Below are 15,223 nucleotides of genomic sequence, written 5' to 3'. Positions count from 1 at the left end.
TCCACCTCTTGCCAGGTCTGGGCAGCTGTTCCGTATCTCCTCTCTTCAAGGTCTCCAGGGAGCACGCAGCTCCTGGCCTCTGGTGCTGACCCCAAGCTGGTGCCCTCTGTGCTGCGGAGAGGGGAGGGGCGGGGCAAGCCAAGCCCGGGCAGCCCCATCGAGGCTCAGGCTGCAGGCGGGCCAGTCTCCTGCAGTCTGTGTATCAGCCCAGTTCTCCGTTCCTGTCCGAGCCATGGCGAAGCTGATGATGCTCACCCTCTTGGGGCTGGGACTGGCACTCTTCAGGGATCACCAGGCTTCTTATCAGTAAGTTGAGTTGTGGTGAGGGCTGCAGCCCCAGTCCTTGCCACCCCGCCAACCCCAGGAGCTCCCCTGAAAGTGGGGTGTAGTTTTAAACCGAAAGTCCCCAGGTAAATTCTAGATGCACAGGTTGAAAACATGTCCTTGTTCACGGCCTGAGAGATGGAGGAAGGGCACAAATCACACTGGTGTGATGGCCAAGTTGTTGGCATACACAAATTGATTTTTCATGAGGATCCGTGTGCCTTGGCTACAGAATTACCTCTCATTCTCGCTTCAAGATAGAGCACCAGACCTGGGATCTCCCCTGATAATTGGGGCAGTTAGGGAAGGAGCCGCCCCGTCATGGCCATAAATCTTTCCCAGCTTGGGGATTCTCAATTTGAGGCCACACAGAGACACAAAACACATGCGGAGCAGAGCAGGTGGGAGCAAACACACTCTGTGAGGGCCTGCCCCCACCTCTTACTCGCTCCAGTTGGGCAGTGGTGGGGGGTAGTTGTCGGGGGGAGGATAGAACCCTGGCGCAGGCATCTGATGTCCTGGGTTCTTGCTCTGTCCCTTCCATTATGGGATCTTGGGCAAATCACATTACATCTCTAACATTCTCGGCTTTAGTAAGACTGAACCAATAAGACACACTCATCCTGCCTGGGACATAGTAACTATTGAATAAACGTTAGTGCTCTGCTTCCCTTAAAGTACTTATAAACCCTTAGCTACTGTAAAAGTGGGGGGTGGGTGGGTTAGTTTTTAAGAATGTTTCAGTAGTTTCATGGTAACTTTACAGGGGTTCAAAGCCTAGAGACCATCCTAATTCCTAAGGTTTAGTCACTCTCTTGTTATTTACTTTGAAGTAAAACATTACTAAAAACCAAACTGAACATTTTAGCCTTTTAAAAAACTTTCATGACCCCAAGCTTTCTTTCAGAATAATTTTTTTACAAACTGTTGGGTTTTTTTCTTCTAATTGTTATTTTTGTAATCACAAACTATTAGAGAAAAGTAACAGTGATTTGGGGTTCAAATCATGTAAAAATTACGGTTTGTGGATTTTCATTAAACATAGTACTATTTGATGATAAAGGAGAATCTCTCTATTTTATTATATTTATTTTATTTAATACATATATATTATACATATAAATATATTTCACATGTATTATATATGTATTTATATATATAATATAAATATATATAAATATATTTAATATATTTATATATTAAATATATTTATTATATATAAATATAAATATATTTACATATATTATACATATATATGTATATTTCCCCCCAGCATATGTGTGGGTCATGGTATTATCCTGGGATGAAAATAAATGAGATATAAATATCTAACACCCCTTGTGGGCTTTATCCTTTCAATTCTGCATCTGTACCTGGGTTTCTTCTGCCCCCACTTTTCCAGAGGCCCCACACAAAGATGTCTTCCACAGGATTACAGATCTGCCAGGAAGGAGTGAGGGTCTGTCTTTCTGGTTTACCTTCCTTAATTTACTCTAAGAATGGAGACTTGTAGGCATTTTGTATATGTTTTTGTGTAAAAGCATAGCTTTACTGCCCCAACCCTGAAAAGTTTCTCTCTCAACATGTGGTCTGAGCTTATGTGATTCAACTTTAATATTTCCCTAAATTTGTTCCTTAGACCATGAGCCACAAGACTTGCTCCACAAAAACAAAACAAAAAAGAAAAAACAAAAAGCACATTCCTTGGACATATAAATTTGGGAAGTGTTATCTCTTGTAGCCTTTTCCTAGAGATTGACAGTGCACTCTGGCATATTGAAAGCTTTGAAAAATCCTTCAGTTACAAAAAAACAGAAACAAAAACAAAACAATTTTGCTTTATGTCATCATTTCACAGACTTACTTGCCTACACCTCCATTCCCCTCTCTTGGTACCATCTATAAACACCCTGTCAGACTCTCTGGGATCCAGTTTGAAAAGGACTGTTCAATAACATTGACTTGCACCAAGACAAATTTCAACATGATAAAGTTGGGACCTGTCCTTGGGCAGCAAGGGGACCTTGGCCTTTTTTTCTGAGCCTCTCCTCTGATTCTGATTTTTCTGAAAGGATGAAAGTACGCTATGATGATAGTCCAATGTAACACCAGTCCCTGTGAGTCCCTTTGTTGGCCTTGCCTGCGGTTTCCCATTGTGGATAGCATGTCTGCAGGAGGTGCTTTGCCGTGGGGCTGCCTCAGGGGGAAGACCTGGAGTCTTATTTGGAATTCAGAATTTACTGCTTTATTTTCAGCACCTGGATCCAGTGAGGGGGCACAGAACCTTAGTCCTTAAACTTCTACCTGTATGGATAAGATTAACAACACAAGAAACAACAGGTGTTGTCCAGCATGCAGAGGAAGAGGAACCCACTTACACTGTTGGTGGGAATGCAAGCTGGTGGGGCCTCTCTGGAAGACAGTGTTTCCTCAAAAAGTTAAAAATAGAACTACCCTAGGACCCAGCAATTGCACTATTACATATTTACCCAGAGGATACAAAATTCTCCTCAAAAAGTTAAAAATAGAACTACCCTAGGACCCAGCAATCGCACTACTACATATTTACCCAAAGGATACAAAAATACAGATTCGAAGGGGTACATGCATCCCTGATGTTTATAGCAGCATTATCAAGAATAGCCAAAACAATGGAGAGAGCCCAAATGTCCATTAACAGATGAATGGATAAAGAAGATGTGGAATATATATACAATGGAATATTACGCAGCCATCAGAAAGAATGAACTCTTGCCGTTTGCAACAATGTGGATAGAGTTAGAATGTATTATGCTAAGTGAAATAAGTCAGCCAGAGAAAGACAAATACCATACGATTTCACTCATATGTGGAATTTAAGAAAAAAACAAAAACAAAAACAGATGAACATATGGGAAGAGATGAGGGGAAGGAGAGAGGGAAACAAACTAAAAGAGACTCTTAAGGATAGAGAACAGGGTGCCTGGGGGCTCAGATGGTTAAGCGTGTGCCTTTGGCTCAGGTCATGATCCCAGGGTCCTGAGATCAAGTCCCGCATCGGGCTCCCTGCTCCTTGGGGGCCTGCTTCTCTCTCTCTCTCTCTCTCTCTCTGTCTCGCATGAGTAAATAAATGAAATCTTTAAAAAAAGAAAGGATAGAGAACAAACTGAGGGTTGCTGCAGGGAGGTGGGTGGGGGGTTGGGCTAAACGGGTGATGGGTATTAAGGAGGGCACATGTTGTGATGAGCACTGGGTGTTGTTATGTAAGTGATGAGTCATTAAATTCTACTTCAGAAACCAAAATTGTTAACTAAGTAAAATTTAAATTTAAAGAATCTTATTTAAAAATGAAAGAAAAAAAACTTCTACCTTTAATCAGACATTTGAGAAGGCAAGAGGAAAGTGGGAGTGAGATGAACCTCTGGTTTTAGAATGGAAGGGGGATCTAGAAGAACCTGGAGAATAGGAACGATGCAGGGCCGAGAGGATGGTGGTTAGTGAGATGGATGATGCGAGCAGCCCAGACAGGAGCAGCAGGGCCCCCTGTTTGAAAGGCCCTGAAGCCTCAATCCTCAAAGGGGCTGTGGACCGGATGCATGAGCATCGGCTGGGAGCTCAGTCTCAGTGGCACAATCTCGGGCCTCACCCCACACTACAGAATCCAAATCAGCACCATTTAACAAGTTCCCCCAGGGGATTTGTATGCACTTCTTTAAAGGACATTCAAATCCTATTATCACCCATGTTAGAACCAGATCAAGAGATTCTGGAGGATCAGTAAATTACATTTGTTACTATTTAGAGGCAAGGCCCTTGAGTCCCAGAGAAGATCATGAATCTGCCCAAGGAAGAGAAAGGAAGAGATTATGTCCTGAGACCCGCATCATGAGCAACCCAAACCCCCACAGTGGATACACCCTGTGTTCTTCAGAGATCCAGTAGACAGGAGTGGGGCAGGTTCACATGAGATTGTATAGGTCTGGGGCTGGTGGGAACTTGTGAAAGGATTTAAAAGGTGTCTCGAGGGGGTTCCCTAATGCTTTCGAGGTGATAACAGCACCGAGGAAGGAACCGAGAGAGCTCCCCTGGATCAGTAGTCTCCCCTGCCCAGCTCTGTAGTCGGCTGTTGTGACCTCGTGGGGTGTGGACGCGCAAACCCAAGGAATGCCTTGGACTGGGCTACGAACAGCGCCCTGGGAGTGTGGAATGTTGCCGCCCTGCGTCTCTATGCAACTTGCCCATTCCTAAGTTGCTGCTTGTGACGTGTGAGACCGTTTCCCTGCATTAGAAGGAGACTGCAAAGCTAATGTGAGCATTTCTGCCACCCCACGCCTGCTCCACGTTCCACACCACGGTGGGAAAAGGGCAGTGGTGGATTCCAGCAGAACTGGGCTGGGTGCCAGTTCTGCAACTTCCAAGTCACTTTACCATGCTGAGCCTGTCTCTTCACCTGAAACTTATGGGATGATAGTACATATCATAGTAGGATAAATATAAAATCTGGCACATGAAAGGTACTCTGTAAATGTTAGCTTTATTTTTGGCCATATGCTATCACAAAAATCCACCTACGAATGATCCACCTAATGAGTGATATTTGAATATATATTAGGATAATGCCTCATGTGACCGACCCTAAGCTAAGGATGAATAAATAACTCTCCAGCCTTCCCTATCAATACAACTGACACCACTTTCTCCATCTGATGCACCCGCCTAGTAATTCCACAAAACAACTGGGCAGACATCTACGGACGACCTTCTCTCTGCAGGTGCTGGGTCCTTGCTGGGTTACAAAGATGAATAGGATGCAGTATTCACTCACAGATTTCAGAGTTTACTATGAGCCACAAGACCAAAAACCAGTAACTTACGAAACAATAGGGTCAGAGACGTGATAGACGTAGATGAGGAGGTTCATGCAGATAAAGGAGTTATTAATCGTATCACAGAAGACCAGGAGGAGCTACAAAAAGGCATGAGAAGGAGTCTTCCCCCCCGGGGTTAGGAGGTAGGGGCGTTCTAGGCAGAGGGAGAAGTGGGAACAAGGGAAAAGGGGTGTGAAATCGATAGATAGAAAAGGGCCCCATATCATGACACCTTATTTCAAATCCCATCTCTACCATTTGAAATAAGCAACCACAAGCAAACTACGTAGCTTCTCTTTGCCTCAGTTTTCTTACCTACCAATCAGGTAAGATATTAATCGTTGCCTCAAACGTGATGAGGAAAGTAACTGGGGAGGTATGCACAAGAGCCCTTCGCATAGGGCTTGGCACACAGTTGGTCCCAATAAGGAATAATGGAGGAATGAGGAGAGTACAGTAGCAGAAAGTAGACTGAGGAGGCTGAATATGGCCCCAAGGAAAGTTCCAGAATGGATTTCTTAATGCATAAGCTAAAGATCCATGCTTTCTTTTGTGAGAAGCAAGCACATATTTGCGAAGAATAATTCACAGCAGGGATTGTGTGATTTCTGGCCAGACTTCAGAGGCCTGTGAAATAAGGGGCGCACCGCACACATTGAATTTTATCCCTTAGACCTGGAACATCTGAACCTGAGCAAGCCCTTAATCAGCTATTTCCTGATAATTAAGATTAAGATAGAAAAATATGAGCTGGATTATAGTAACACAGGCGGAGTTGTTTTCTGGTGCTTCCTCCGGTTTTAAGCAGCGTTAACTGTGCATGTTGAGCAGACAACCGAATGTGAGCTTTGCCTTCTCACTTGAGCTCCAGTCCCAACTCAGCCACTTCATAAGCTTGCGGATTTGAAAAGCCCCTTAAACTTAGTCATCCATAAAATCGGGGAAGTAAAACCTCAGGAAGGGGTTGGAAGATTAAATGAGGGTATATACCGTACGTGAGCTGTAGTCTCAGTGATTATTCTGTTGAGATATGACTTGTTCTGGGGCCACACATTTGACCTCAAAGCAACTGAGTGCTGATTTCATGCCTCCTTACCTACCCTGGGCTCCCTTTGACTGTGATTATTCTACATTTACCAGGTCAGAGATGGTCTTGCATGCGACAGAAGCCTGAACGAGGATGGGGGCTGATCTGCTCTGCTTTTCCCTGACCTCTGTTATCCCATCAGGTCTGATGGGCCTTGTGACCAGGCAGTGCGCCTGTTCTTCCCGTGTGGCTTTGGCTCTAAGAACAGCTACTTTGGCTACCCTTGGTATTTTTCACAAGTCTTGGCCCCTTCAGGGATTTCATGTCATCGAATCTCTTCTACGGGACCTGCAACTTCAACATCGTTGGTGCTGTCCTTTGAATCCCTTGGGGTACTTTACGGGTATTCACTGAGGTTTCCCTAGACCAAGGTTTTCCAAAATGGAGGTTCACAAATCAAATTTAGATTATAGCCAGCATTGTGAAATGAATGAAATAGATTTGAATAAAAAAGTTAAGAATGTATTACATGTATTAGGATGAGTATCCTTTTGTGAACCTGTTTTAGGGTGTGTGCGCGCGCGCATGTGTGCGTGTGCGTGTGTGCGCGCGCCATGCAAAATCCTTTTCCTAATGCAGCGTCCTTTTGCCTTTTATTTCTTTATTGTGAACTTTTGTAATTATAATGTCAGATTCCCATTTTTTAAATACCTTGTAGCTTCTCAGGTCATGGGGGCAGAGCCCAACTTTCCCTTGAAGTCTCCTTTGTAAATTCAAGTTCATCATTCAGGGAACCACCCTCTCTCTGTTCACAGGCCAGGACTTCTTCAGCTATTCATTCATCTCTGGAGCTCTAGCACCTGGGCTGGTGGTTCTCCTCTCTGGTTGTGCTTCAGGATAAACTGTGGTTTTTCCTGTTAACAATGATTAACAAAGCTAATTGCTAGACCCCACTCCCAGCCTGTGAGGTCAGACCCTCTCCAAAGGTGGGTGGAATTGATGGCCAGCGCCATGGCAGTAGGAACATGTTACATTTTTTCTGGATGAAAGATGGAGCACCCCAAATCCCTATCATTTTATACCATCTTAAGAATTTTATCCAGAGTGTCCCCTAGCCCAACCTCTTCCTCTGTGAGACTAAATTATCAGTAAGGCAAGTGAAGAATTTCTCAGCCTATCTTTAGCCAAATAAGATTTCTGGGTATTCTTGAATAATCATTGCTACTCGCTAAGGACCATATTGTATCATTAGTTCTCAAAAAAAGTGTTGATTGTTTAAATCTCTTGGCCGTGCTGATGTTGTGGGCCAGTTCTTTTAAATGCCTCAACAATAGTTTTGCTCTGCTCAGGCAGCCGGCTGGTACGTCCTTCCCACATCTGGCCTTTTTTCTTTTGTCCTGTGCTCAAATGTTCCCCGGGATGTTTATGCACTCAAATTTAATAAGTTGCTTGTGTGTGTGTGTGTGTGTGTGTGTGTGTGTGTGTGTGTGTGTGTGTGTGAAATGTCTTTTTATATGCTGGCCGTGGGTATGATTTTCTGAAGTTATAAACCCTTTAAGCACACCTGTGTTTTTCAAGTGACACACCCCAAAGCAGATGCCCAGTCCAGGCTTTGGAGCCAGACTGGCAGATGGGTAGGAGGCCCATCTGTCAGCAGCCCTAAAACATCAATGGAGTAAATTGGAACCATGTTGCTATTTAACCCAAATTTCCACATAGGACTCCTTACGCAGCTGATGAAATAGTTCCTATTCCTGCCAAAATGCGCAGAGCTCTGGAGAGGACATGATGTATTTCCTTTGTGGATCTGTCCACCTCGGCTAAATAAACACTGAATGTACCCAGAGGCCCCACAGGTCTTATTCTGACCTTGTTTGGTAGAATCACTCAGACTCCAGGGACCGCTAACCCCGGGGTTGAAACTCAGGCAAAGTCCAGTTGAGGAAAACTGTATTGGCAGCTAACTTTTGCAACTTAACTGCAATTTCTGAATAGTTTTCGGTGCGTTTTATTACTTTTTTTTTTCTCCCCCAGAACACGACTTAATGCCTTCTGAGAAGTAACACCAGTCGAACTTCCTAACTGTAATTTAGTGAAAGGAATAGGTAAGTATGTAGAGATGAGGAAGTATCTCATTGGAACTTGCAGTATTATCTTGCTATTGATTTGATTAATACACCTGTTTAGTTTTGTTAAAAAAATAGAACCATGAACCAGGAGAGAATGATTAAGTCAGTAGTTAATTATAAATACCAGCGTACTTGACTTTTGACTTCACCAACATATGGCCAAGGTATTGATGGTTTTTCATAGTTTGTTTTTGTTTGGTCAGTTTAGCAAAAACAATAAGTGAGAACAGTGTTTGATTTTATGGTAATACAACCTAAGGAGATTCCAGGGGAGGGACAGGGAAGGAGAAAAAGCAGTGAGTAAAGGGACAAATTTTAAAAAGCCCTCACACACCTTGGCAGTTACCACAAGACTTGCCCTCATGCATCCCTCTTTTAAATATGGGGTAAGAATATTTTTTCCCAGAAGTTCTCAGCAGATTTCCCCTCAGATCTCATTAGTCAGAGATAGACAACAGGCTGGGGCCCTAGCTGCAAAGGAAGCTGGGAAAGTAATTATGGGGCTCCCATTGGGGAAGGCAGGCCCTGTCAGCAAAGGTAAAACGCCAGGGGAGTAGCAGCTTACAGGCAACCAACAGGGAGTGTCACAGGACTCAAGTCCCCGTCTGGTTTCAACCAACCTATTTTGTTATTTGAGGACAACTTGTTTGAGATCCATGCTTTGGATGTTACGTTTTGTTTTGCTAAGTTTAGAATTATTTATCTCAGTTGACTAAGGAAGGAAAGGCTAGACCATATGACTTATTCGGTCAGCATCAATAAGGTTGGCCAGATATCTTACAGTGTAATCTTTCTCTAGAAAATAAATATGATATTGATATTATATGTCACTGGATATTTGAAAAACAAACATCTCCACTAAGAGTATCAATACAAAATCAAAAATCTCATTTGTCTCTAGGTTGATAGAGATTTTAAAAATGTACATGTAAAGTATAATTAGCTTGGTGATATTTTACTGATGCTTAAAATTAATAGTGGATGTGTATTTTGCATATGAAATGTATCCCCATTTTAACTGAAGAATTTGGAATCTGCCTATATTTCCAATATGGTTCTCAAAAGAATTTATTGGATTTGGAATTACGTATTAATATATGTTGGTAGTTTATGCTGTGTCTTTAACAAAACAGCAAGCTGTTTTCAAATAATTGTACCTTTTATAAATTTTGTGAATTTCCATGAACTTTATGTAAGAGATTTCAGACCCTGAGGAAAAAGTTCTAGTCCATTAATTTTAAAAAATACATATTAAGTGTAAATTTTAATTACACTTAATTATATCAGTGTCTTCTAATTTTTATAGACTCCTATTAGTCAATTTGAAGAAGTAAATGAAAGAGTTCATTATTCTGAATCTATCGAATAAGAGCTAAATATGTAGCCCCATTTTCCAGCTAAGAGTGGTAAAGAGAAGGATCCCTAGCTCCCTGCAGCCGTCCACAGCACTCTGTCCTGACTATTCTCTCTTCTGGCAGAAACTGGCTCTGAAGACTTGGAGATACTCCCTAATGGACTGGCTTTCATTAGCTCTGTAAGTGGTTTCTTTCTTTACGGTGCTCTACGCCATGTTCTAGACCCAGCAGCTTAAGTCTTTTGTTTAAGCTTGCTATTTTCCAATGCCCACCTTCAAATAAAATAAGCAGTTATATGGTTCAAAAAACAAATAGTATATACATTTTACACCGGTGTTAAAATTATGGCTGTATGCCTTCTAGGCATATGTGTACTCCTGTCTGTACGCTGAACTCAAATATGACCTTATCTTCCATTGTAGCAATTTCTGAGTCCAGTGAGTTCAAGAATGGCTTTCCATCGATGGTCTATCCCTTGAGGCACTTAAGTGGTATAGTCAAATATTTACTGAATTGGGTGTATGTTTCTATATATCCCTCCACATGTCATTTAGATTTTACCTTTTTCTTTCACACTTTTCAAAGTAAGCCCTTTAATCTAAAATTATTGATAGGCCATTCCACAATTTCCACACTTTGAAGAGTGAAGCCACCACGTTTGTTGAACCTCTTCTGCATACAAACCACTGTGGTGGTGACATAGCTCAAAAACAAAAGAAGTCAACACCCTTTGCTGCCTGTTGTAATTTATTTAGTCCAGTTTTCTCCTATGAAGATGGAAGACTAGTCATCTTCTCCAGCAGCGTCTTGCAAACCTCTTTTCTAAAGCAACAGAATAACATATTCCAAGCAAAATCTTATATGGGACCCCAGCATCTAAAACAAAAAACAGCTGTGTTGTTCTCATTGAAGGCTAAGAAAGAAGTTGTCTCTGGGCTCGCTAGACTTCCCCTAAAACTCTGTCCCTCAGAAGCTTCCAAGGAACCTGCCAGGAGACATTTTAAAAACCATAACCAGTGTCCTCTCCATATTCCTTGCTTATATGATTGAAGCCCATTAGCAATTGCCCAGTTGGTCTACTTTTCCATTTTTGATCTTTCTCATGAGTTGGGAACTGTGGTATGGGACACATATGGCTTTGCTGCTGGTGATGGAAGGGTCTGAGCCAGTGTGTTGTGTGGGGTGGACTGGTGGAACATGTGGCTTCCAGAACCCCCATGGGCCTATCGCACAAGCCAACCAAGAGGCTTCCCATGTGGCCCTGTGATGCGAAGCAGACAGTATGACCCCATGTGCCATCTACCGCCTCGATCAGCTTTTGAAGTATTTGTAATGGGTCTATTTTTTTCTTCTTCGTGTTTCATAAGGGATTAAAATATCCTGGAATGAAGAGCTTTGCACCTGATAAGCCTGGCAAAATTCTTCTGATGGACCTGAATGAAGAAGATCCAAAAGTGTTAGAACTGAGGGTCACTGGAAGTAACTTCGATCAGTCTTCATTTAACCCTCATGGGATTAGCACATTCACAGACGAGGGTAACGCTATTTAATGCTTATTAAAAACAAAGCCAAAATTTAAAAAATGTTAAAGAGTGAATATTTCCTCTCATTCAACTACAGTATAATCATGGTTAATGTTACTCTTCTGTTAAACATATCCCCTATGTTAATGAAATATAATATTATAACCACTCTGATGCTTGAGAATGCTAAAATACTTAAGGTTTGTAAAGCACTTATTTTTTAAAAATACCAGCATTCACATTATCCCTATAATTACGGTAACAATAATATTTAGCTCTGATCATTATGGGTTTTCCATTTCAAACAATTGTTCTGATCTGGGAATTTACAAGGATAGATTTTTCTAACAGAAAGCATCAGCAACCTATAGATCCACTGACAGAAAGTTACCGTGGTCAGTTTTCTCTCAGCCCTGTCACCTTCCGTGCCCTTCTGTCCACTGGTTCCTCTGTTTTGTCTTCAAACTACTTCTCCACATTTCAAAGCTATCAACATATCGCCCCCATCCCTCATGCTGTCCTTCCATTTCTTCCTTTCTATATGCAGCCGTTTGCTGGGTCTCTACGTGCACAGAAACCCCTGCGGGATTTGACATCAACTGCCTTTGTTTTCCTTTTACATTTTGAGCCCCTGTTTTTCCTGCCCTGCACTCCCTACCTCTGGCAACCACCATCTATGAGCTTTGTCTTTCACTTTTAGATTTTAATTCTATGTATAAAAGAAATCACTTGCTTTAGTTTCCGCCCCCCCCCCACTTATTTCACTTAGCATAGCGCCCTTAAGGTCCATCCATATTGTCACAAATGGCAGGATTTTTGTTCTTTTACTTATGGCTGAATAATATTCCTCTGTGTGTGTGTGTGTGTGTATGTGTGTGTGTGTGTTTATTCATCCATCGATGGACACTTAGGTTGTTTCCATGTCTTGACTCCTGTAAGTAATGCTGCAATGAACATAGGGAAGCATATAGTTTTCAAGTTAGGGTTTTCATTTTCTTTAGATCAATACCCAGAATGGGATTCCTGGGTTGTATGGTAGTTCTATTTTTAATTTTTCTTTTCTTTTTTTTTTAAAGATTTTATTTATTTATTTGAGAGAGAGAGAATGAGAGATAGAGAGCATGAGAGGGAAGAGGGTCAGAGGGAGAAGCAGACTCCCCGCTGAGCAGGGAGCCTGATGTGGGACTTGATGCCGGGACTCCAGGATCATGACCTGAGCCGAAGGCAGTCGCTTAACCAACTGAGCCACCCAGGCGCCCTATTTTTAATTTTTCGAGAAAACTCCACAGTGTTTTCCACAGTGGCTGCACCAGTTTGCATTCCCAACAACAGTGCATAAGGGCTCCTTTTTCTCCACATCCTTGCCAACACTTGTTATTTCTGGTCTTTTTGGTAATAGCCATTCTAATGGGTGTGAGATGGTATCTCACTATGGTTTTGATTTGCATTTCCCTGATTAATGGTGTTGAGAATCTTTTCTTGTACCTGTTGGTTGTCTATGTGTTCTTTGGAAAAATATCTTTTTCAGATCTTCTGCTTATTTTTATTTTTTTAAAGATTTATTTATTTATTTGAGAGAGAGATTGAATGTGAGTGGGGTAAAGGGCAGAGGGAGAGAGAAAATCCTTCAAGCAGACTCTCGCTGAGCACAGAGCCAGACACAGGGCTCGATTCCAGGACCCCGAGATCATGACCTGAGCCGAAATCAGGAGTCGGACACTTAACAGAGTGAGCCACCCAGGCCCACCTCTTCTGCCCATTCTAAAATCAGATTATTTGCTTTTGCTGTTGAGTTAAATGAATTCTCAAAATGGTTTAAAGACTTGAATAGAAGACCTGAAACCATAAAACTCCTAGAAGAAAACATAGGCAGTAAGTTCTTTGACATAGATCTTGGAGATGATTCTTTTTAAATCTGACACCAAAGGCAAAAGCAACAAAAGCAAAAACAAACAAGTAGAACTACATCAAAGTAAAAAGCTTCTGTACAGCAAAGGAAATCATAAACAAAATGGAAAGCCAACCTACTGAATGGAAAGGAATATTTGCAACATCGTGTATCTGATAAGGAGCTAATATCCAAAATATATAAAGAATTCATTTAACGCAATAGCTCCCTCCCTCCGTCCCTTCTTTCTGGCCTTTTTCCCTTTCTTCCTTCCTCCACCTCATTTATGCTGTTGACCACTTTCTCCCTCAAGTAAATTTCTCCTCCCCAAAATTCCAATGTACTTATTTAGCTTAGTTCTGATCCTACTGCAGGTTTTCCCCCTGTTCATTGTTTTGTCACTCATTTGAAATTCTCTGCACACTCCCCAAAAGACTGATTTTTTGCCTCCTCTTTATTTGCTCTAGTTCAAAAAGTTCAACCAAGTCACAACCGTTAACTGTGCCTGCTTTCTGGGAGAATTCCCTTAATGGGGTATTCTTTATTTTTAATCAGCTCTTCAGTTCCATTCCTTCAAGCTTACCAGAGTATTCTATTTGAGTTCCTCTCCTATAGCTGCTTTAAACTCAACATGTTGAAAACTGATTTTCCATCCTTTTATCTTTCCACCCCGTATGACATCTTTATATGTACATATATCGTCCCCTTTCAGTGACCTCTCCACCCATTTATCAACATTGTATTTTATTTTTAAAACATCAAGTGCAAAGAAATATACTGTTGGGTATGTGTACACTTTTAAGAATAAAAGGGAGTCATATTACCCAAACCCTTCTATAAAGTGCTTTTGCATTTAATATTACATTATGGACTCCTTTCTATGACAGTGCATTTAGAGCTCCTTTACAATGACTGTTTAGGATTCGGATGCATGGGAGTGCAGTAATGTAGTTCTTCTGTTGATGGATATTCAGTCTGTTTCTGCCTTTATGTTCATTGTGAACAATGCCAAAATAAACATTCCTGTATATATATATCTTCTGTGAGTATTTTCTTGCGATAAATGCCTAGAGGTAGAATCTGCTGCACAAAACATGGATCTGGGTTTCAGTGCTCACTCATGTTTTATTTTTGACTTCCTCATTTCTCAGCCATCATCAGGGACTTTTGATACTTCCTGTCAAATGTCTTCATATCCTTTCTTGCCACTTCTTGTCAGTGCCATCCTTCTGGCCCAGTCCCTTCTCCCCCCACACCTGGATTACTGCTGTAACTATAAGGTCATGTTACTCCTTGGCTCCAAGGCCCCAGTGAGTAAGCCCTGGGTCCTTACCATGAGCCCTAACAAGACTGGCCTTGGCTACCTACCTTTTTTTTTTTTAAAGATTTTTTTTTTTATTTGAGACAGAGAGAATGAGAGAGAGAGAGAGCACATGAGAGGGGGGAGGGTCAGAGGGAGAAGCAGACTCTCCGCCGAGCAGGGAGCCCAATGCGGGACTCGATCCAGGGACTCCTGGATCATGACCTGAGCCGAAGGCAGTCGCCCAACCAACTGAGCCACCCAGGTGCCCCATTGGCTACCTACCTTTATGGCTACAGGCTTCCCACTCTTTCTTTCACTCACTCTACTCCATCCACAAGCTCACTATTAAGAGAAGTGTCAAGGAAGCTCCTGCCGCAGGCCCTTTGCACACTCTCTTCCCTCACCTTGGCATGCTCTTTCTCCAGATACTCACATGGTTTGGTCTCCTATATCATTTAGGTTTCTGCTTTAACATCACTTCATCAGAACTTCCCTGACTGTCATGAAGAAAACATCTCATTACTCTTCATTCTTTTATCTGGTTTTATTTTCCCTATGTAGCACTTAATACCAATGAAAATAAACACTTGTTTGTTCAATGGCCTAACCACCAGGAGCCTCCTGGTTGGCTTCTCTGTTTAAATCTCTTCATTTCAACCCACTAAACTTTGCATGGCTTTTCTTTAAACACCAATTTGGTCACATCAAAGTCCCAAAGACTTACTGCTCCTTAAGGCAAAGACTGTAATAATCTAACTTCACTTGCCAACTCTAATCACACCTTCTTGACCAGTTAAATTGGTCTCTTTTATGTCTTAAAGCTGGAC

At 41.9% G+C, this 15,223-nt stretch overlaps 1 protein-coding gene across 1 annotated transcript in view; it reads left to right on the top strand.

Annotated features, from left to right (window-relative positions):
• Positions 1–232: 232 nt before the first annotated feature.
• The window catches only part of PON1 (paraoxonase 1), a 32,520-nt gene continuing 17,529 nt past the window's right edge, over positions 233–15,223 (top strand). The window contains 4 exon segments of the mRNA XM_027573461.1: positions 233–306; positions 8,233–8,303; positions 9,806–9,861; positions 11,050–11,218. Coding sequence (XP_027429262.1) covers positions 233–306; positions 8,233–8,303; positions 9,806–9,861; positions 11,050–11,218 — 370 coding nt within the window.

The sequence above is a fragment of the Zalophus californianus genome, chromosome 12 (assembly GCF_009762305.2).
Source record: "Zalophus californianus isolate mZalCal1 chromosome 12, mZalCal1.pri.v2, whole genome shotgun sequence".
Lineage (NCBI taxonomy): Eukaryota > Metazoa > Chordata > Mammalia > Carnivora > Otariidae > Zalophus > Zalophus californianus.
The sequence above is the reverse complement of the archived record's forward strand: the minus strand, read 5'-3'. Positions and strand labels throughout refer to the sequence as shown.